This window comes from Aulonocara sp. 'chitande type north' Nkhata Bay, linkage group LG6, assembly GCF_057382095.1.
Source record: "Aulonocara sp. 'chitande type north' Nkhata Bay isolate Kocher_YH1m ecotype deep benthic linkage group LG6, A_spYH_male_GT1.1, whole genome shotgun sequence".
In the NCBI taxonomy this organism is placed as follows: domain Eukaryota; kingdom Metazoa; phylum Chordata; class Actinopteri; order Cichliformes; family Cichlidae; genus Aulonocara; species Aulonocara sp. 'chitande type north' Nkhata Bay.
In genome coordinates this window covers 41451818-41473755 of record NC_141349.1, presented here as the reverse complement: position 1 = coordinate 41473755, position 21938 = coordinate 41451818, and the positions used below count along the sequence as shown (strand labels likewise).

Genomic DNA, 21938 nt, shown 5'->3' with positions numbered 1-21938 from the left:
CTGGCTGAGCTAATGAGTTGTGTGTGAGCTGTGTTTTTGTTGTAACTTGAAAAGCAGTGCAACAGACCGGCAGACAAGCAGAACATGTAAATTCTTCTTCCGGTATTTTAGGCTCGTTTTAAACAAATATTATTTTGCCAGAGATGACAGGAAAAGGAGGGCAGACGTAGACGGGAAACGATGGATGGGAATCTTTCAACAGTGTGAAACAAAACAACCTGAAAGAAACGGTGCAGACAAAAGCAGAAGAACAACAAAGCCGCCTCCCCCCAACAAAAAAGTTTATATCCTCGCGGAAATCAAATTTTTTTATCTTGCTGTTCATTCTAACAATAAGCTGTGATCTGTTGAAGTTCACAAATGAAAAGCACATAAACAGCTTCTAATAGATGTCATAAGATTTCCCCCAAAAAAAGCAGAATCTTTGCCACCTGGAATATTTTCAATATCAAAAAGAGACCATGTGCAATACTCAAATTCCAAAAGTATTGGCTATAAAAGCTGAAAGGTATAGATTTAATTACGAAATGGAACAACCTGGCAGATCTTCACAACTTTAAAGCCACATAAGGAGAAATAAAAGGAGAAAACTGACCTTTCCTTTATTATGTGCTTTCAGTGAAAGAAATAAGGATATATGGTATTTCTGTTTGTCTGGTGCTAATATGAAGCTTAAACAGTCAAAGTTGATTCAGTGAAGTGAATATTTACTGCACAAAGGTGCAGGATGAAACCAATAAGCTGTCTTATTAAAGGAGAATGAGAGAAAGGAGCTGAAAACGAGCAGAACTGGAAGGAGAACTGTGCGTTTTCTCTCACCTACATTAAACTGCTTTAGGTTTGAGTCATGTCCACAAGTTTTACAAAGAGGAGGGACGACCACAGGAAGCTAAAAGCTGTTTAAATGTTGATTTGAAGCATACTGTCTTTGCCAGCAGAGCTCTTTGCAATCAAATATTTAAACCTGTGAGTGTAGAAGTCCTTAGCCCGACCCTGTGCTTTTAGGATATGTGATCTAAGAGAAATCAGAAACAGTTGTTCCTCACTAAAATGAGAAAGATGTTTTTCTCTCTCCAGAACACTGAGGCTGTGATAGGTCCTGTGATTTTGAAGCACACTGTGGAAAAACTGTGTGGAGACCCTTCGTTATGCACAGATAATAGTAAAACGTACAATTGTGGCACATCTGACGCATTAAAAGCATCATATTTAAATAAATAAGAAGTGGGATTACGGCAAGATGGCGTCGTAGCGCGAACACCCGTCTCGCTGTGCTCCGGTGAGGTCCCCCGATTATCCGTCTAAAATACGTGTTCACCTGGTGAAACGTTACAAATGTGCGTGGGAGTAACTCTATAATGAGTCTGGACGACTATTTTTCTAAAATGCCTAACGTCAGGTCTAAGAAAAAGACAGCTCCGGTTGTGCAAGCTAGCAACATTGTGGGTCCTATGGCGGCTGAGCCTGAAGAAGCTAACGCCAGCGACACAGAAATCTCCGCTGACGCTGAGGAAACTGGGAGTGATATCGACCCGAATATCCTTGCGGCTCTGAGTAAGATAACTGACAGCATTACAACTTTATTGGATGTTAAAGTTGATACTGTGCTGGCCGCAATCCGTGAACAGACGTCTCGGATCCAGGCTCTGGCGACACGGGTGGGAGACGCCGAGATACGGATTTCAGGCGTGGAAGACACGGCAGGTGTATTGCAGGCGAAAGTGGCTCGACTCGAAAAACAAGTAACTGACATGGCAGACCACATGGACGATTTAGAGAACCGCAGCCGCAGATGTAACCTTCGCCTGGTTGGGCTTCCCGAGGGCACGGAGGGAAATGATGTTGTCGCCTTCATGGAGTCATGGCTCCCCTCCTATCTCGAGCTCACAACTAAAAATGGGAAGATCAAACTAGACCGCGCTCACCGCTCTCTAGCACCGAGGACAAGTGTTTTTTTCATCCTTCACTACAAGAAGTAGAGGAGTGGCAGTGTTGATTAGGAAAAATGTACCTTTTGTAGTAACTGATTGCGTTAAGGATCTGAAAGGCCGCTACGTGATAGTCAAAGGGATTTTGCAAGGCCAAAATATCTTATTACTGAATGTTTATTTTCCACCTGCCCACCCAACTACCTTTCTTACCAAAATGTTTCTGGAATTAGCCCCATTTCTTCCTAACTCTACCGTTATTATTGGTGGTGATTTCAACTTAATGTTAAATCCGCTTATGGACAGATTTCCACACAGCATTGCAACTCCTTCTCCTCAGGCCAAAGCGCTTCATGCTCTATGCGACGAGTTTGGACTTGTGGATGCTTGGAGATATACTCACCCCTCCGATAAGCAATACACATTTTTTTCGGCTCCGCATAGGTCCCAAACTAGAATTGATTACTTTTTTCTCCCGAAAACTGACTTAGGTTCAGTAGTATCGTGCGACATAACAAGTATAATCATCTCAGATCACGCTAGGGTAATCATGGATCTCGATCTTAAAGCTGCGCTTCATAGGTCCCGCCACTGGAGGCTTAATACCATTATTCTTAAGGATGAGGAATTTACCTCTCACTTCTCTGCAGAATTTAAAGCGTTTTTGGATATCAACACCCCCTCAGCTACTACTGCCTCTGTTTTGTGGGAAACATGCAAAGCTTATGCGAGGGGCCTAATTATTTCGTATTCTGCGACAAAGAAGCGACAACGGATGGAGGAACAAAATTCTTTAGAGAGCGAATTGATGGATAAGGAGAAAACATATATTGCCTCCCCATCACCACCATTATGGCAAGAAATAACCGCACTCAGGTCAGCGCTGAATTGCCTTCTTACCAGAGATGCAGAGAAGAAACTTAAATACACCAGACAGAGGTTCTACGAGCATGGAGATAAGGCCGGTAAATGTCTGGCGTACTATGTTAAGAAGCGCGCAGAATCTAATACCATTGCAGCGATATCTGATGAAGGTGGCCACAAGATATATGAAAACAAACTGATAAATGACTGTGTTAAGAAGTTCTACGAAGCCTTGTACTCTTCTCAACAAGTCCCGGAGGGGGTGCAGCTGATGCATAATTTCTTCACCCAATTCGACTTACCAAATTTGTCAGAGGAACAGAAGACTGCCCTTAACAGCCCTATAACTAAGACCGAAGTGTTTAAGGCTATTAAATCACTGCGAAGTGGAAAGTCGCCAGGGCCTGATGGCTTCTGTTGTGAATTTTATAAACAGTTTCGGGATATTATTGTGGAACCGCTTCTTGATATGTTCAACCACTCCTTCATTACGGGTGAATTCCCGCAGACACTGAAGGAAGCCAACATTTCCCTAATTCTAAAGAAAGGGAAGTGTCCTGATTTGTGCGGATCCTATAGACCTATAGCCCTCTTGAATGTAGATAGGAAACTGCTTTCTAAAATTCTGGCCACCCGCTTAGAAAATTTTTTACCTGTGCTGATAAGGGAGGACCAGACAGGCTTTATAAAGGGTCGAAACTCAGCCACCAATGTTAGACGCTTACTGAACGCTATTGTAGCTTTCAAGCAAAAATCTATTGACGGCCTGGTGCTTTCTCTCGATGCGGAGAAAGCATTTGACAGAATTGAGTGGTCTTATTTGTTGTATACTCTGGGCAAATTCAGCTTAGGGGAGAATTTTATAAAATGGGTCAAAGTTATCTACAATAATCCACAGGCAGCAGTCCTGACTAATGGACTTAGGTCTGATTACTTCAACACTCATAGGGGAGTTATGCAGGGCTGCCCCTTATCGCCCCTTCTATTCGCTCTGGCCATAGAGCCTCTTGCTGAGGCCATAAGGGCGACGCCCACAATACGTAGTTTAGAGATTGGACAGCTGTGTCATAAAATAACCTTATACGCGGACGACATCTTGATTCTTTTGACTAACCCTGTAACATCCGTACCCAGTCTCATTGAGGTGATTGACAGGTTTAGCCATTTCTCTGGCTATAGAATCAATTTGGCTAAGTCAGAGGCCATGCCTCTCGGTACTCTTTTCACAATGCCGGCTACTGTTCCTTCCTTTCCTTTTAAATGGTCTCCTAATGGATTTGTGTATTTGGGGATCTTTATTACCCCGTCTCTCGACCAATTGTACAAAGCCAACTTCACACCCTTATTTGGCAAACTCAAACAGGACCTAGAGCGGTGGGCGTCACTTCCTGTCTCCTGGCTAGGACGCATTGCCCTGATCAAAATGAATGTGCTGCCCAGGCTATTGTATCCTATCCAAATGATCCCCGTCTTGTTCTCTAAGAGAGTACTGAAGGACATAAATGGTTGGCTCACCTCTTTCATCTGGAACAAGCGCAGACCCAGACTCAAGATGGCAGTGTTGCATCTGCCAAGCTCCAGGGGCGGCTTGGATCTACCTAATATTAGATTGTATCAGCTTTCTGCCCATTTAAGATTTGTGAGCGACTGGGTTAGGGGTAAAACCTCAATCTGGTCGGATATTGAGACAGCTCTGTCACAATGCAAACTGAGCGATCTATTATTTTGTAATGATTTTAACGGAATTAAGGCCCTTTGTACAAATCCTGTAACAATCAACACCCTAAAAGCGTGGCGAATTGTCCGCCGTCTTGAGGGAAGATCGAGAATAACATCAACCTTTACCCCTATAATGAATAACCCTGCTTTCCCTCCGGGTTCTTTGGACCCCGGCTTTCAACGATGGTCTGATAAGAATATTAAGTCTCTTGGTGACCTTTTCTCGGGTGGTGAACTCATGTCGTTTGAACAGCTTACCAACAGTTACGGCTTGCCTAGACAGGATTTCTTTCGTTTTTTGCAAATACGACACTATATCACTCACAATACAACCCTTGCTGAGCACCCTGAAGTATCTGATGTTGAGAGGGTTTTGTTTGGGCAACAGCTGACGGTGTCTCTGAGTTCATTTTACCATGTGCTTAATGCTTTGACTACCACTGATGCGCAGGGGATTAGAGGTGTGTGGGAGAGGGAACTGTCGGTAACCATAGATGAAGATAAGTGGGATACCGTTTGGTCTCTCGCAAAAAGGATTTCAATTTGTACTCGGACAAGAGCAATCCAATTTAAGATTTTACACAGATTACACGTATCCCCTCACCGCAGACACCTCTTCAGCCGCTCTCTTTCCCCTGTGTGTCTTAAGTGCAAAACTGATGTAGGGACTTTAACTCACTGTTTTTGGTCCTGTTATAAGCTTCAAGAATACTGGGCTGACATTACAGGTGAACTGGGGAAAATCTTCCACGTTGATATAGAGATGGACCCTTTGTCCCTGATTCTAGGTCTTCCAAGTGACCGCCTAAAAGCGGCGGCCAACAAAAGATTGTATAACACTCTAACATTTGCAGCCAGGAAAAATATCCTCTTACAATGGATCAACGATAGGACTCCCACTGTCTGTGGCTGGCGCAAAATAGTTTTTGAACTGATTCCTCTGGAATACCTCACACACGTTATACACCACAGTGTGGGTCAGTTCTATGGGATGTGGCACCCCTTTTTGGACTATATTGGACCAGACCTTTCCGCTATCTTATTCAAAGGACTACTACACACGTGATCACCACCCGGGCGCTGTAAGACTGACTCACCACCTCTTGTATGTTATATTTTGTATCTTGTATTATGCCTTATTTAAGAGCTGTTGTGTACGTTTTGTGTTTGTACTGTTTTGTTGTTCTGTGTCTACTGTCGAGACACTGTCGTGTTAAAGGAAAATCTGCAATAAAAACAATGATGAAAAAATAAATAAATAAATAAATAAGAAGTATATAAATAAAGTGAGGAGCATACATCAGCAATTTTAGAAGCAGTGAAAGACAAACATTTTCATCAGTGACCCTCTTTCTGCCTCAGTTTTCAGACTACGTTCGGATCTTTAAAGGCACTACATGCTGGTACGTCCTCCCGTCACTGAAAACCAGCTTTGCTCATATGGTCGCTCCAACCTCCTTCATTACTGCGTGTTACTAATTAGGCGTCTGTGGAGTTAGATAGTGGATAATCTTTTGTAACAGACCCGCCTTAGGGATGAACATAAAACATTCAAATGTCACAAGACTTAAAAGTTTTGATTATATTAAATAGTTTTTGGCAGTTTTTAAAGTGTTTCAGCTGAATTATTTGTTCCCCCCTTAAAATTTCACCTCACACTTGAAATTTTGTAAATTTTAAAGGTGAAACCAAAAACTAAATCTGATACAAATATCTGAGGGTCACTTCATGCTCCTGTACCACAAGACCTTTGTTACCTGTGGTAACTCCACAGGTTGTGGTCAAAGCTGGATCCGGTGAAAATGTTGACGTAACACTGAAAATGCGTCAGTATCCCCCCCCCCCGCCTCTCTTACACATAAACACACACGCACGCGCTTTTGTCCCCCATGTTTTTGTCTCCGTTTGCGTCACTCGTCCCCTTTAAAGAAAAACCTAAGTATGACTCGAACGGCGGTTTTAGAGAACTGCTGCTCATTCAAGCAACAAGTGCATTCAAACTAAACATGCACCTGGAGATCTGCTGCGCATGTGTTCAGGGATTTTTTAACTTGTTTTTATCAGCAGGAGAGAGCATGAGCTTTTATTTGCCTTTATTTACACGCGTTAGAGTCGCTTGTTTTTCCCGTGAGGGGGATGGTAGATGATTTAGCAACTATAGGCATAAAAATCACACAAATATAACTTCACTCACTGTAAACAAGTGAATGCTGTGCTCAGATCATATGCTGTATCATAAAATAGGTACTGATTTCAGTGATACTGCATATGCACTTTTAAGACTGCTTAAACTCTCCTATAATAACAAGCCCGACTGTTAAAGCTCATCTGTAGACAATATTGGGATACAAGTATTTAAAAGCTTTTTTCCTAATTCTCTTCCAACTCTGCGTCAGAGATGGGAATAAAGAGAGGGACACTCAGCAGCTGCAGCATACAGATGCAGAGCCATGATGTAAGATTTTCCACAGCCAGTGTCTGACTTCTGCAGGTACGGACCATAAAGGGCAGATATCAGCTGTTTATTCACCTGAAATGAGGGGAATTCTTAAAAGAAAGAAAAGTAAATGAAGTTTCAGCTTCAGACGAGTTGGACTTTGAAGTAGCTTTCACATCTGGCCACAAGATGGAGTTAGATCTCCTTAAAAGCCAAGTCTGGAGCCATGTGGACGCCCTGAAGTAACATCAAACCCCGAATCGGTTCTTTGTTTCGCTCATAAATGTTGTTGGCTGTGCGTGTTTAGGTTCAGAGAAGGAATGTTTGAAGATTTAAACATCATCAGACTTGTTCTGAGTCTCGCCGTCGGTGCTGCTCTGCTGGATTCACACGCTCTGGTCTTTGTTGCTCCACCTTGCTGAAAATGCGTTCCTGTTCCTTTAAGGAATTCACGGCTGTGACGTTGCTTATATTCCATATTCAGAGAAAGTCCAGCGGCGGAGTGTGGAATCTCCTCCTGTGAGTGCACTTCTCCTCTGTGGTGCTGAGCAAGAAGCAGGTAAGATCTTATTCTCATCATTACTCCTCAGACTTACTGTTAACTTCCAGCAAAAAAACAAAACCAAAGACGTCTCCTGGAATTAACAGCAGCAATGTAGACATGTGCTTCTCAATTTCATTTTGACCATGTGAGAAAGTTTCCTATTGATGTATTTTAACGCAAGAGCTTCAGTTAATCATGAAAACCCTATCAACGGTGTGGTGTTTTATTATTTATTAGAGCTGATGCGAATAAATAGTTGAAACAATATAAAATATAATGAAATACTTTGTTAACTCGGTGGAAACTGACAGGGGGCTTCTTTAAAAAGTGCACGTCTGGATTTTTCTTAAATAATTTTGAAACTGTGCTGGAGTGTCTGTGTGTGCTCTTTTACGCCTGCTCCTGTGTACAAACCCAGCAGGAAATACATGAGCAGTGAACATCATCTCTTTCTCATAAGGCTAAATGTAGAGACAGGGTCGAGCAATCAACCGTGGGCTTTTTTACCCACTCTTCTTTTTTTTACACTGTCCAACCAACAGGAACAAAGAGATGCAAGTCTTGCTTCTATTTCTTCACAGGCCTTGTAGAAATAGTAAAGGGGAGGTTGGGGGGGCTCTTTTATTAGCATCGAGAGCATCTGAAAAAGTTAAAATTGTCTCACAAACGGTCAGATAAAATGTGACACAATGAATGTAAGAAACAAACCCGCCTTTTCTCTATCTTTATTGGCAGACCTGGTTTTAAAGCGCCAAAGGGGAGAATCTGGTTAGACTCTCATTAACCGAATACTGTAAATCCCCCCCCTCACAGAACGTTTTCCTTCATCATGAGCACAGAAAAGCATCCTGAATTCACATCCTCAGAGGCAGACGGGATGGGTGAGTATAGGCATTCCTTGTCTTTAATGTGAAACTTTCGATGATGAGGATGCACGCATTCCTCCACAGCGGCCACCATCCTGGCTGAAGTCGTGCCTAAAAACTCCACCACGTACGTGGAGGGATTTGTGCACGCTGCAGCTGAAAGCAGGTCATAGTGTCGGGGTCATGAGCAAGACTTCCTGCATATTTACTGTTAATCTGGAGTTTTAATGTTCATTTGTTGCTACGGAAAACACTTTTTTAATTAAGAAGAAAAGCGTCGCTCAGTTTTAACACATCCACTCAACATGTTACTTTCTCAGATGTTGCAGATGTGAAGTCGCAGGAGGAGGAAGAAGAGAAGGAGGACAGCTCATTTAGTGAAAATGGAATTCAGTCCGCTGAAGGTGTCGCAGATCCACGTATGTGTACCCACACACACACTCACACTCTCAAACACACACAAATATATATATATATATATGTATATATGTGTGTGTGTGTGGCATTGGTGCTACAGCTGTTCTTTACACGTCTTTTGTTGGGTTTTTTTGCCTGTTTCAGGAAAAAAATTGAGGAATGGTGCTACAATACTTTCATACAATGAAATAGATTATACTGGTTGAGGACAGGAAATACAGGAAACCATTTAGAGTGGCAGAAAAAGTAGAGGAGGGGGATTAAAATGTGAAAGGTCACCTGTAACCAGAGCATTTGGCCAAATCGAGCCAAATCCGGCCCTTTGCAAATCTTAATCAGGCCGTATCTTATTTTATGTTCCTGATCATTTTTTATCCACCTATTTGTAGCTGTGGCCATGCACCTCCACTGCACCTGCGAGCTAACAGGCTAGCTATCGCCGAAAGCAACAAACGGCATAATTTGCAGCTTAATTTTGTCGTTTGAATCAGCAAACCAGCAGGCATTTGGAGTGAAAGACAGGGAACTGCTGCTTCGCTGAGCTCACAAGAGGAGCGCAGCTGCAAACGCAAAATGTTTTATCAAACCCGCTCGTAAAATGATGGAAACGTGAAGACGAGTTTCATTTTTATGCGCAGCCAGTTTCGTGGCAGGTGACTGGAATGTGTGTAACAGGTGAAACAGCAAAGATCTTTAACTGTGTTTTAAATGAAACTTCCCACGCGACCTTTCAGTTGTGACGCTCGTCTCTGCAAAAACTTGCACAAAAAAAGCAGATTTGTTATTTTGCTTTTACATCAGAGGTTTCTGGGTTTAATTAGCTAGTGTTCGTGCCGGTAGCTGTCAAATTTATGCATAAATGCTTATCTGAATACTATAAAGCCAAATAAATATTGTTGTGTACTAGCTGAGGGCTTTCTGTGGACCAAATCATTGTGAGAAGAGCTCGGCAACAAGCTGTGTCTGGTATTTGCATGTCTCTCATTTTCCAGGGTTTGACATGAACTACATCAAGGTTGCACGTGACGAAGAGGTGCTTGATTGATTTGATAGGTCATCTAGCTGATTAAAGTTTCATTGACCGCGTGCCAATATAGAAAGTAAGAGAGCGGGGCCTGCAAATATGCATTCATACTGTATCTGATCAGTGGATGGTGGTTTATGTTCGGAAACGTTGTTTTTCACCAGTTAGTGAGGTGACATTTCTTGACACCAATGGTATATGGGTGCATGATGCCTCAGTGGTTAGCACCATCACCTCACAAGAATAGTGGGTTCAGACTTGTGAGGCTGTAGCTATGTGGAGTTTGTGTGTTCTCCCAGAGCTCCGGTCAATAAATGAGTGTTGATGAGTGTCCGAAGTCTTTCTGTTCCTATTGGGCAGCAGTTAATATGACACCAACCAGAGAAGTAATTGGATGAAATGGAAACATCCATCCTGGATTCTTCCTAAAATGCAGTCAGAATGCAGAAAAGGAGAGAAAGAGATGATGAAACCTTCGAGCAAAAGCTCAATCTGCCTGTGGTGTGGATGGTTCAGACAGCCCAGTATGACAGGAGCCCTCCAGAGACCCTTCCTGTTATAGCTGACCCAAAGCTTGGCCTGGCTCATCAGACCTGTTCTTACGAGACTACTGGGTCTGTTTTTATTGGGCAGGTTTAGACCCCAAACAGGCATCGAGCCTTTGCTTTGTCTATTTAGCTGTAACATCAAAACAACATTCACTGCAAAGTCGGTTATATAGACCAACACCTCAGTGTGTTAGACATGGTAGGACTTATTAGTCTGCGATAATGTCTACAACATATATGATGAAACTGCACAGAAACGTCCCTGGGTCCGAGTCCTGTTCCTGCTGCATCACAGTGTTACAGGAAAACTTGAGGGCTGCACCAAAAACCAAAGGTTTGCACTCTGAGTCTGGAAGTAGATGAAGTCATTTCACAGAAGCCTAAATCTGTCCTCATCTCCAGCATTTGGTGTCATTAAACTCAGTCTGAGACGTCTAAAATCAGACCTTTTTAACTCCTTGTACATGGTGAACATTGGTCACAGGAACACTGATGAGAACCAGCAGGGACTCTGTCTCCATTTTCTCAGCCAGTGTCGTGTCCACACTCTGCAGTCTCTTCTCTCTTTCTTTTTTCTGGTCACAGCAGAGTGACCAGAAAAGCTCCTTCTGTTTCTGCATCATTACTCAAACCTTGTTCTTCTTGTAAATTTCTACTAGGAGCCCGATGACAGATAATACAGAATTAAATTTAGTTTTAATCTTTCATGTAGAGACCCTTTGATTAAAACTGACTGAACACACACTGTATGTAGGTATGAGAGGCTGTCTCCAGCGTGTGGTAGACATGGTCTGGTTTTAGTTCTCACTGCACGTTCGTGCTTCTGTGATAAAAGCTGCATTTTAAAAGCTCTCTTCTTGTCATCAAGCGGGCAGAAACTGTGACAACTCTGTTTCACACGATATTTTTAATGTTGAATTGTTTTGACTTTGTCATTCAGCCCTAACTCTCTAATTTCTCACTTAAAAAAAAAAAGAACATGGTGTTACAGACAGCTCTCCTCTTTATTTCTGACTGCCACCCATCTATCTACCCCACTGGGTGCACTTCCTAAAGCCCTGCTCTGCGTCTAATGCGCAGCCTGCGGTTCACTGCTTTGAGACACTGGACTCTATATCGGGCCTCTCGGAGCTCTGTGTGTGCAAAGTTTCCATAGCACCTCTGAGCGCTTTCCACAATACAAGGCGCTGCTCTTCAGCTCATCATCAGTCACCGCCAAGACCACAGTGTGGTTTTTGGATGGAACTGAATAAGCTGGGGGGCTGGTTAACGCTTGCAAGAGGCTAGGTGAGAGGTCCTGTACATTGGGCCTTAGGACTCTGCGTGTAGGCAGATGTGGTGTTAATAAATGAAATTGCTAAATCCTGCATGGAGAAGTAGTTTGAGCTGAGCGTGTGGTTGAGAAACCAGAAAAAAAAAAACCAAAAGCGGGAAAATCTTGCTTGTATAGGTGATGTAATTGGTGCTCGGCTGGCTGAGGGGACACCGAGAGGACTTTAGGTGCACTTTAACACCTTTTAACCCTTAAATTTGGATGCTTTTAAGCCTTTGTGACCAACGTGATGAACAGTCAGTCTGAAATGACTCTTCAAAGGCAGATGAGGAATTAGTGTTGTCTGTCTGAGGCGCCGGCTCACTCACTCTCTCTCTCTCCTGCCCTGGTTCTAGCCGCTGTGTAGAGGAAATGCCTTTGCCTTATCTCAAGCACACATCTTCTGAATCTCTCTGTGACACTATGCATCGGCCCAAATTAGGCTACCCACACTTTGGAGATGTGCTAGTACTAATATCTTGCTATCGACCTTAAATACAAATGTGGAAGTAAAGACGTGACTGTGTTCCACATTCTGCTCACAGCTTATCTAGCTCCTTTGTTGGAAAATGCTCTACACATTCCTGTGAAATGTCTCTCCAAATGCATATTTTGGTTGTCCCCTCCTTCCACTTTGCTCAGGTGTGATAAAGTCCGAGGCTGAGGAGATGGAAGATAACGAGCAGCTTCTCAAGGCTGAAAAAGACCAAGAGATTGTGCCTAAAGAGGAAGCAGAGGGAGGCAGTGAGGACGGGATGGAGGAAGGTTTTGATGGGGAGAGGACAGAGGAAGAGAATGATGAGGAGAGGGACATGGAAGGGGATGAAGAGGGAGATGGCCTGAGTGAGCCGCAGGACCTGTCGCTGGTGGACTACTCGCGTTACAACAGCGCGGCCCTCCCCGACGCCAGCGCAGCGGCGTCTGCCGCCAACGCGGAAGGCGCTTACGCACCTGGAGCCGGGCCGCCTCGCATCCAACCGACAGGCAAGCTCAGCTGTGACATCTGCGGCTTGTCCTGCATCAGCATTAACGTACTGCTGGTGCACAAGCGCAGCCACACGGGTAAGCAGAGGGACGCTGACCTCAAAGATCGCAGTTGTGCAATCGCTGCGCTGTTGATGGCCCTGAGGTCTCCTTTTATTGACTCTGTCAAAGCGATTAGGAACACACAATCGTGTGCTAACTGACAGATTGTGAAATAGCCTCTATTGTTGTTCATATATTCCACGCATGCACTAACTGTGTGATTTGATCGCAGCAGCAGATAGGTCAGCACATCAGACTGCAGCTGCAGTTATCGTTCTGCCCTAAAATCCTGAAATGAATGACAGATTTTCTGAAGTGATGACCTAACCAGCGTGCTCAGAGCCGAGTTATAGTATGGAAAATAATACTCATCCCACTCATGGGATTACTCTGTCAGCTTATCCATAGAACTGATATATCGAGTTATCGGCGGCGCACAAAAAATATCAAAAACGTGAAAGAAGGTCAGAAATTCTCATGTTGCTACATTTTAAATGTCTTCAAAATGAGTCACGAAGATTATTTTTGTCCCGTCTTCCATCAGTCTGACTAACAAAGCAGAGTTTAGCTTTAAGTCATCACAGACAATTATTATAATCCTGTGCTGTGAGATTATGTGATTTTAGGCTTCTGAAACTCTCAAATCTTAGTCAGAAGAATATTCTAGCAAAAAAAAATAGTGTTGGGTTTACGGTTATGATGGAGTAGATAGGGTACTTAAACATGAAAGCAAGCTATACTTATTTATATGGCACTTTTTACCCACAGATAAAAGAAGATAGATTAAGAACACACACAACTGCCCCAATAAAACAGAGTCTAGAGCAGTACATGGATTCAAAGGCGCAAATGTCCTTAGCTGGGGCAAGCACGTTACTTAAATGCTCAAGTGACTTTAGCTGACTTTTAAAAGAGATGACAGAATCGGAAAACCTCAGAGGTGAAGCAGAGCGTTCCACAGGTCGCCTGCTGTGGCCTCGAAAAGCTCGATCACCTCGTGTCCTTGGGCGGGGGCGTGGAACAAACTGTAATTTCAAGTTGTTGTTAGATCTCAGTGGGCGAGCTGAGGAGAGAAATTGAGGAAAATCCGCTAGACGCGAGGAAATCTGATGGTTAAGAAGTGAAGACGCTGAGGCGACCATACTCCCTGTAACAACCATGATCCACCGTCTGATGCAGTACTCGCTTACTTGAAAGGCTCGTGTGTCTCTGTGACATTTAATCGCGACTTTTGTTGTAAAACATACAAACATTAGAGCTGCATTTCATTGAGTAGAGCCGAGCAGTGCTAGTCTTCGTTTGGCACCCGTGAGGCTTTGTTTCTGACATGGGAAGTCATGCACAATCTGCTTGGCAATTGTGCGGTCTGAGTTGTCCGTGAGAACAGTCTTTTCTAGGTTTGGACGTTACTTTCTTCCCCTTTTAAAGATGGTGAATGATTCTGTGTTTTTTTGCAATTCATCGTAGGAACAAGAAAACAACTAAAGTCAAAAAAAATGGAAGCCAACAAATATCTGAGCTATTGCAAAATTTCCACCCAACAAGAACATAAGAATACCACAGTGGGGTTTTTTATTTTGCTTACAGGAGCCTCGCGGCAGGTGGTCGAAATCAGAATAAGTTGTGTGATTAAAGAAGCCGGTGTCGTGTGAGAATGTGCAGGATTGTTTCAAACGCTGTGTTTTTTCAGGCGAGAGGCCATTCCACTGCACTCAGTGTGGGGCCTCCTTCACCCAGAAGGGAAACCTGCTTCGCCACATCAAACTGCACTCCGGGGAGAAGCCTTTCAAATGCCCGATGTGCAGCTACGCCTGCCGGCGACGTGACGCTCTGAGCGGGCACCTGCGCACCCACTCTGGTACCAGGCAGCCACACACACACACACACTGATAAGCTCTGATACTGTATGCACCTGCGTACAGTACCATGCTGGTTGGTTTCTCACTCCTTTTGAATCTGAGGTCTGCTGAGGCTACATGGCTTTTCCAGTAACACCTTGCCATGCATTCTCATATGGTTACACACATCACATATGATTAGCTTACTCATTCACCTCTGGAAACTTACTCATTCACTTTCAGTTCACGTGTTTCTCCTGCACGGCCTCCAATATGCACACCATCATCAGTTTTGTACGAAACCGCGTACTTAACGAAGTAATGCTTGCTTCATGCCGTTGATGTGTTTGAGTGTTTAACTGAAACCTCTGCCTCGCAGTAGAGAAGCCCTTCAAGTGCAACCATTGCAGTCGCAGCTACAAGCAGCGCAGCTCGCTGGAGGAGCACCGAGAGAGGTGCCATGTGTACATTCAGAGCAAAGGTCCCGCCGAGAGAGGTGAGCAGCGGTGCGCACACACTGTCTCACCACCACGCTTGTAAGAAGACTCCAACATGTCTCCGAGGGACACTCGGTTCACACATGCACATATAGGTGTTAAAGTTATGAAGAACGCATGCATTTCTGCAGCTCGTGCAGAAATGCACACGCTCGTGCAGGTGCACACTTAACAGATCCTGTTTTTATAGCCCCATTAAAAATAACAAGCTTATGGCTACTACCCCACACTTACAGCTAAACGGGTTATGGCTGCTGTGGCGTACAGGCTCAGCGTGCAGAAGACCACTTCTCATCTCTCTACCATCAAAGGGGAAGCTAAATAATGTAGGGCAAATGCTTCAGCCCAGCCACCCGACACAAGCAGGAACACAAACGCACACCACCTTACCTCCCCCTTCCCTCCAAATAAAAAAACAGAAAAGCCTTTATGTACTCAGAGGACAACAGCATGGTTGCAACACACAGACAATGCTCTGTTTCTGTGGTCACCAAATGTCGTAAGTTTATGCCTGATAGTGCCGTAGTGGTGAGGAAGTACATCCTCATCCTGTGGTCTCCTCTCCTGTGCTGGTGAAGTAAAAAAGCAACCAGGAAGTGAGGTCAAAGGAGCGTCTGCTCTCAAATTAATATCTCGTTCCTCCCGGTGTAACTGCGCTTCTGCGCAGCTGCTGTGTTTTTTGAGTTTCTTCCTTTTTTTTAAAAAAAACTCTGTGACTTCAAAGGCTGATGGACAGCTGTGCACTCATGACACTGCCTGATCAAAAAGAGAGTCTTCATTTCCTTATCTCTCTCTCTTTCTCTCTCTGTGCTCTTCTGCTGCCAAGCAGAGGACAGTCACACATCCAGGACTCAGATGGGTACTGAGCGTGCGCTGCTGCTCGACAGGCTCGCCAGCAACGTAGCCAAGCGGAAGAGTTCAATGCCACAGAAGTTTACAGGTAAGGGTATAAACACCTCAGGCCAATGAAAGCGCTCAGATTTCTCTTTAAAAATGTGCTTTTATATCTTTAAGGAATATTTAGTGGCTCCAGCTTTTATACGTATCGTTTGTCATTTTGCCTTTTGCTGCGCTTTTATGCTGCACAATGCAGAATTTGAAGTTGTCTGTCTGAGCTACTTGTTTGTCTGTCTGTCTATGCTGGCCTTCATCTGTCGCCAAAGGGGGTTTCAGGGCAGACCACCTGCCTCATACCTGCACACACCACAGAGTGGTCCCCACTGCTCCAAATTCTCTGCAGGAATTGTGTCATCGGTGGGTATTGGTAATTATTGCACGGTTAATAAAATAGTGTCATGCACATGAAACCTCTGAGTTCCATTACTAACCGCTTGTGTTTTGATTCGATCTGAGATAATTTGAGCTGGTAATTATCAGAAGTATCAGTTTCGGTAAATGGCTGACTTGCCACAGTGATTTCCCAAACTTTATGGGCGTATATATACACACACATGCACAATGATTTTCAATAGCTTGCTCTCACCTTTCTGGTTAAGACTAACACTGAGTTGTAGTTTCGCAATCGAGCTTCGAGCTGCTCGCAAAAAGCATGAGTGTTTTGGCAATTAAAAAAAAAAACCCTCCTACATCTCCATCAGGTTTACAAATGAAGTGAGATCTTTCAATATGACAACCACAGGAGGAAAAAGAGAAGTAACCACAGAGAGCAAACAAGGCGCGAGGCGAGAAACGTGAGCAGGTGTCTCTCTGTCATTACACCAGCTGCACTACAGAGGCCTTCATCTGCGTCGTATGCTTCCTCCCTGTCCCTAACTGCTGCCTCGGGATGCTGCCAGGCTTTAAAGCTGCTTTAGTCCCGTCGACCTGGCGCTTTCCAGGTTTTTGCTTTTTCCCGCCCTCGGGGGGCACGTTTTGCACTCGACTGCACGGCGGAGTGAGAAACCCAGCAAGGGTCTAAATCTTTTCCATCTGTTTTAACTGCTTCTTGCTTCCTGTGTTGTTTCTCTGCCCGTGCTGCTGGATGAGGTTTGCAAAGTCTCCTCGTGCTGAGCTCTTTCTTGTCGTCTAGGCGACAACGGCGTGTGCCTGGACCTGAGCTTTAACAGGGATCTGGTCCACCGAACTGATGTCAAGGATCCTCCGTCGGACTCCCCGGGGCCAGACGCCCATCACCAGCAACAACCGATCCACCCAGGCCCCAATGGTGACCAACCGCCTTCCCACAGGCCCTACCCCATCTCGTTAGCCCGTGGCGACATCACTCCCATGGGCCTCACCAATGGCCACAAGATGGCCATGCCGCTCCTGGGAATCCCTCACGCCTCCCAGCCTCCCCTTGGCATGGACTCTTACCACAATGACAACACCCAGATATCCCAGCCTGTCATGTACAGCTTAGGCCACCTGCTTGGGGGGCTGAATTCCCAGAACGGCATGCCTCACCCACACGCCCAGCCCATCCCCCTGTCGCCTCTTGAGGCTTTGCGAGTGATGCGAGCTGACGGGGAGACCGTGCCCGGGGCCGTGTACCCCTGTGGCCACTGCAGGGTGATCTTCCTGGACTATGTCATGTTCACCATCCACATGGGGTGCCACGGCTTCCGCGATCCGCTCGAGTGTAACGTGTGTGGCCACCGCAGTCGGGACCGTTACGAGTTTTCTTCCCACATAGCCCGTGGCGAGCACCGCCTAGAGTTGAAGTAGACTGCAGGCACAACACCAGCACTGCATGAGAAAAACAGCAGATTAACTCATATAAGTAGTGTCAGAAATGAATTCATGAAGTAGCTATCACTTTCTGCCTGTGTGTGTGTGTGTGTGTGTGTGTGTGTGTGTGTGTGTGTGTGTGTGTGTGTGTGTGTGTGTGTGTGTGTGTGTGTGTGTGTGTGTGTGGGTGTGTGTGTGTGGGTGTGTGTGTTGGAGAGGGAGACGTTATACGAGTGTAACGGGTTTCAGGGTGTTTTTAGTCATACTGTAGTCATCTGAAAAGATGGCCTGTAAAATGTTAATGCAGGAGCACTTCTACCTCCTTTTTCATGCATATATTTGTACTTAATGGTCCCTGCTGTAGCCGCTGTGTATATCCTAATCCTCAGTTCCATATGTTAATTCAAATGTTCCAAAAATATGAGCACTTATTACATTTATTGTGTAAATGCTTTTGTTTTTTATCAGTGTAAAGATGTAAGTAATAAAAGACAGCTCTTCCTTCGTCACACACAAGCTGCACCACGCCGAAAGACTTTTAGCTTCTCTGACAAACACTTGGCAATTCAAGACTGCAGAAAAAAAAAATCCTATTATCTCGAAGGTCACATGTCTCTTTTTTTCTCAGCTGTGGTTTTCTGAGTGTAGTTCACGGCTTCAAAGGACACATCACTCTGCTTCTCACTCCAGATATTGTACTCATTTAGCGCTCCCCACAAGTTGCTTCACAGTTTTTCACAAGACTTTTAGTCACACAAAACACACAGTGTTCAATTACATTTCTCACTTCTGTTTGATTTATACAGCACCGGTTCCCTTCACACTGTGCAGAAAAGGCCGTACAGTGAGACAGAGGTTCCATTATTACATTTAACCCTTGAAAGTACAAAACTGCACTACATGTATGGAGGACAGAGGTAAAGGAGATCGAACAAGGTGGATAAAAATTCAGTAAAAGTCAAGCTAAAGGCCTCAAAATGCGTATGGCAGCAGATGAAATCTTCTAGGTTCCATTAAATCAGGAGGGAAAAAGAGACTGATCACTTTGTTCCATGCAGTACGTGTTGACAGATTCTGAAAATGATGAAATGTATGGCTGGCTGAAGCTGCCAAAGTTAAAATAAATACATATGTAAGTAAATGGCTCAATTAATGTGGTGAATGTGTTGAAAATAAATGTAGGCCTTTCTTATTTTGGGGACTGCACAACACAACCCAATATTTCTATTTTAATTTGCTTCTGAATGTTTTTTTTAATATAATTTCTAAAAGTATTTCTGTATATTTTCTTTCGCCTTCCTGTTTATGTCCTCATTTATTTCTATATTTTCTTTCACGATGGATGCCAGAGCTACACCAGAGTCTGCAGTTAGGAACAGCTAGAGAACTGACGGTCTGAGCTAATCCAGCTCCTTGTATTGTTTAGGATCATTTGGGAAGTAAACCCTTTGCTCATTTCACTAAATGTATTAAAGAGATTCTGGTGCATTGATGCAGAATCAGCCACGATCAAAACATAGCGTAAAGAAGCAAACATGACATCAGGACTTTTAAGCAAATGTAGATGTTCGCTTAAAAAAAAACACCTACAAATGCATCAAAGCCGCCCTTTTGCTCGTCTCCTCTAACTGAAGTTTTCACGCCGTTTGTAATTATTTTGTTAATTATCTTTGATTTTGGCAGTTTTGGCCCTCCATCCATGGATGGAGGGGAGATGGTGGTGTTTGTAACGGGATCATCGCAGGATTTAATCTGACTCCATCTTGAGAAAATACAAAAACGAGTCACATGTCTCTTCACATATATGTCGTCTATGTGGCGAATGTGTCATACGTGGTCTTCTGTGCGTGTAGCTTCTATGTGAAAGTGGTTTTGTTGGACAGAGGGTGAAGGGGATTTCAAGCAAAGTGAACAATAGTTTAATTTTACATTTTTTGGGCCAGAAAAGAATGAGAGAATATGCAAATTTAAAAAAAAATCCCACTTCCCACTTATATTTCACTTCACCCACAGCAAGGAGAGAAATCAATTACGTGTGCCAGTAAAGCTCCCTGATATGGGATCTCAAAGGTGCAACAAATGTATGTGAAATTTGTGGGAATTTCTTTGTGACAAACTTCAGGAGCCTCCTCTGACAGCTAAATCTGTCTTTCCTGTTTGTATTGGGGAAGTTTTGGTGAGCACACAAAATGAGTTCTGACTAGCTAACTTAATATATGAGTGCAGGAGGGGCTGTGTGTGTGTCTGTGTGCGCGCGCGCAAATGTGGATGCACTTCGCCCCCACATGTTACTGCAGGAACTCGGCTACGCCTTGCTGCCTTCAGATCAGCAGAGGGTGTTAGCTTCATCCAGCTGCCACCTCGCTATCTGTCCTCTCCATCAGCGCCAGTTCCCTTTTCTCTCTTTGGGTTTGAAGAGAAATGACACTTGTGAGACAAACTGTCATCACAGCTTTGTGTCCATATGTCAGTATAAAAAGCCCAGTCATCCATTTCAAAAGTACAACTGCGCTGGTTCTCTTTTTCCTATTATAAGACACTGAGTTAACAGCATATGTCTTCCGAGTTATTTGATGGTGTTGAGTAAGATTGTGGCTGAAAGACATGTCAGATTATGGCAATCTAGGAAGATATGAATGTTTTCTGAAAAATCATGTCTGAGCTAAAATGAAACGTGGGAAAACGGGAATAGGGCTTATGTCGAGATAGCTTCTACCCGTGTGTGTGTGTGTGTGTGTGTGTGTGTGTGTGTGTGTGTGTGTGTGTGTGTGTGTGAGGTCCCCTTTTCACCTTAAAGACAGAATTACTCAACCAGACGAGATAGGAGTCATAAAGCATCCATGACGCAAGACCAGTCAAAATGAGATGTTTTTGGTGACATCTGCTGACTGAATTACAGGAGTTAGTGTAAGTGGAAAGACAGCCAGTAAAGTTTGAGTCATTAAACCTCAGGGCGCTTCAGATGGACAAACTGGATTCAAATTTAAATTTCACATGTTTAGTACTTTTCAGTTTTGCTCCCATAGATCGGGGGCGTCATGCGTCTCGTTTTAGCTCATGGACCACAAAACAGCCCAATTTGATCTCAACTGGGTTAGACCGCAAAAGCTATTACATAACAACCTGCATGGAAAAAACCCACCCGTCTTTATTCTTTCTTTGAATAAAGTCTCCTGAGTCATCCATTCACAACAGCATTATGAACACACAGCACGAATCTTTAAAAAATGTGATTTCAGCTACACTCTTCAGTTTTTCCACAAATGGTGAGACTGCTGCCATTTTCAATTCACTGATATCGATGGATCTCTAAGGGAAACCCGGAAAACACATAGAGATTTCTTAAATAGAAAATAAAGTTAGGGAAGCAAGGCTGAGATGAATATATTGGATGAAGGATGTTGAAGTAGAAGCTGTCAGGCAGGAGGAAAAAAAGACCTCAGAGAAGATGTATGTAGGACATGTGAAGGGTTGGTATGACAGAAGAGGATGCTGGGAATAGATGATATATATGGTGACCTCTAATGAGCTCCGCTGAAGAAAAAAGTGTTTTATGTCTTTGTGATTCAAACTATTTTTTCTGAATCCAGGGTGTCACACTCATAAACAGCCCAGTTAGAGCTTGTAAAAGTTTCAAATACGCCTCCTCTTCTTCTTTCAGCTCCAATCCTACATATCAGGACGTAAAACTAATCTCATCCTTAGCATGTCTTAAAATTAGATAAATATCATTTCTGATAAAGAACAACACATGACATTTCTGTGGAAACTAAGAATAGCACCCAGGTGCTTGTATGAACACCTGTGTTAAAGCAGATGTTTTAGATCATTCAGCCGTGTGTTAATTCAGTGCCAAAGAGGACAAACATCAGCAATGATCCATCAGTCTGGGAAGAGTTCGAAGACCATCTCCAAATAAATTGAAATCCATCGTTCTAGAGTGAGAAACATTATTCGCAGATGACACCTGCCAGTCTTCCCAGTCTACATAATTCAATTTATAACTAAAATTCAGAGAGCTGTGTGTAATAATACCGTGTAATAATATGCTGTGCTGCTGTTCATCTGAGGGTTTTTTATGTGTTGATATGTAAAACCTTGGAAATGAGGGTGTTAGCCCTCACACATCGCTGATGGTTCACACTGGTGGTTTGAAGGTGAGGTTTGTGCAAATCCCGTTTGTATGCTGCCTGTTTTTAAATCTTTATGATTTCGTTGATGCACTAAACTGATAATGAACAAAGAAATGGA

At 43.8% G+C, this 21938-nt stretch overlaps 1 protein-coding gene across 3 annotated transcripts in view; it reads left to right on the top strand.

Moving 5' to 3' along the window:
* LOC147328563 (zinc finger protein Aiolos-like) overlaps positions 1–19181 on the top strand; it is a 42006-nt gene extending 22825 nt beyond the window's left edge. The window contains exons 3-10 of one of the 3 annotated variants that reach the window (XM_086297022.1): positions 7433–7507; positions 8306–8373; positions 8679–8777; positions 12302–12721; positions 14376–14543; positions 14903–15019; positions 15850–15960; positions 17050–19181. In XM_086297022.1, coding sequence (XP_086153148.1) covers positions 8322–8373; positions 8679–8777; positions 12302–12721; positions 14376–14543; positions 14903–15019; positions 15850–15960; positions 17050–17684 — 1602 coding nt within the window. In that variant the 5' untranslated portion in view covers positions 7433–7507; positions 8306–8321 and the 3' untranslated portion in view covers positions 17685–19181. Of the gene's footprint in view, positions 1–7267; positions 7508–8227; positions 8374–8678; positions 8778–12301; positions 12722–14375; positions 14544–14902; positions 15020–15849; positions 15961–17049 lie in introns of those variants that run through there. The other 2 variants (XM_086297020.1, XM_086297021.1) reach the window with 2 other exon arrangements.
* Positions 19182–21938: the final 2757 nt, after the last annotated feature.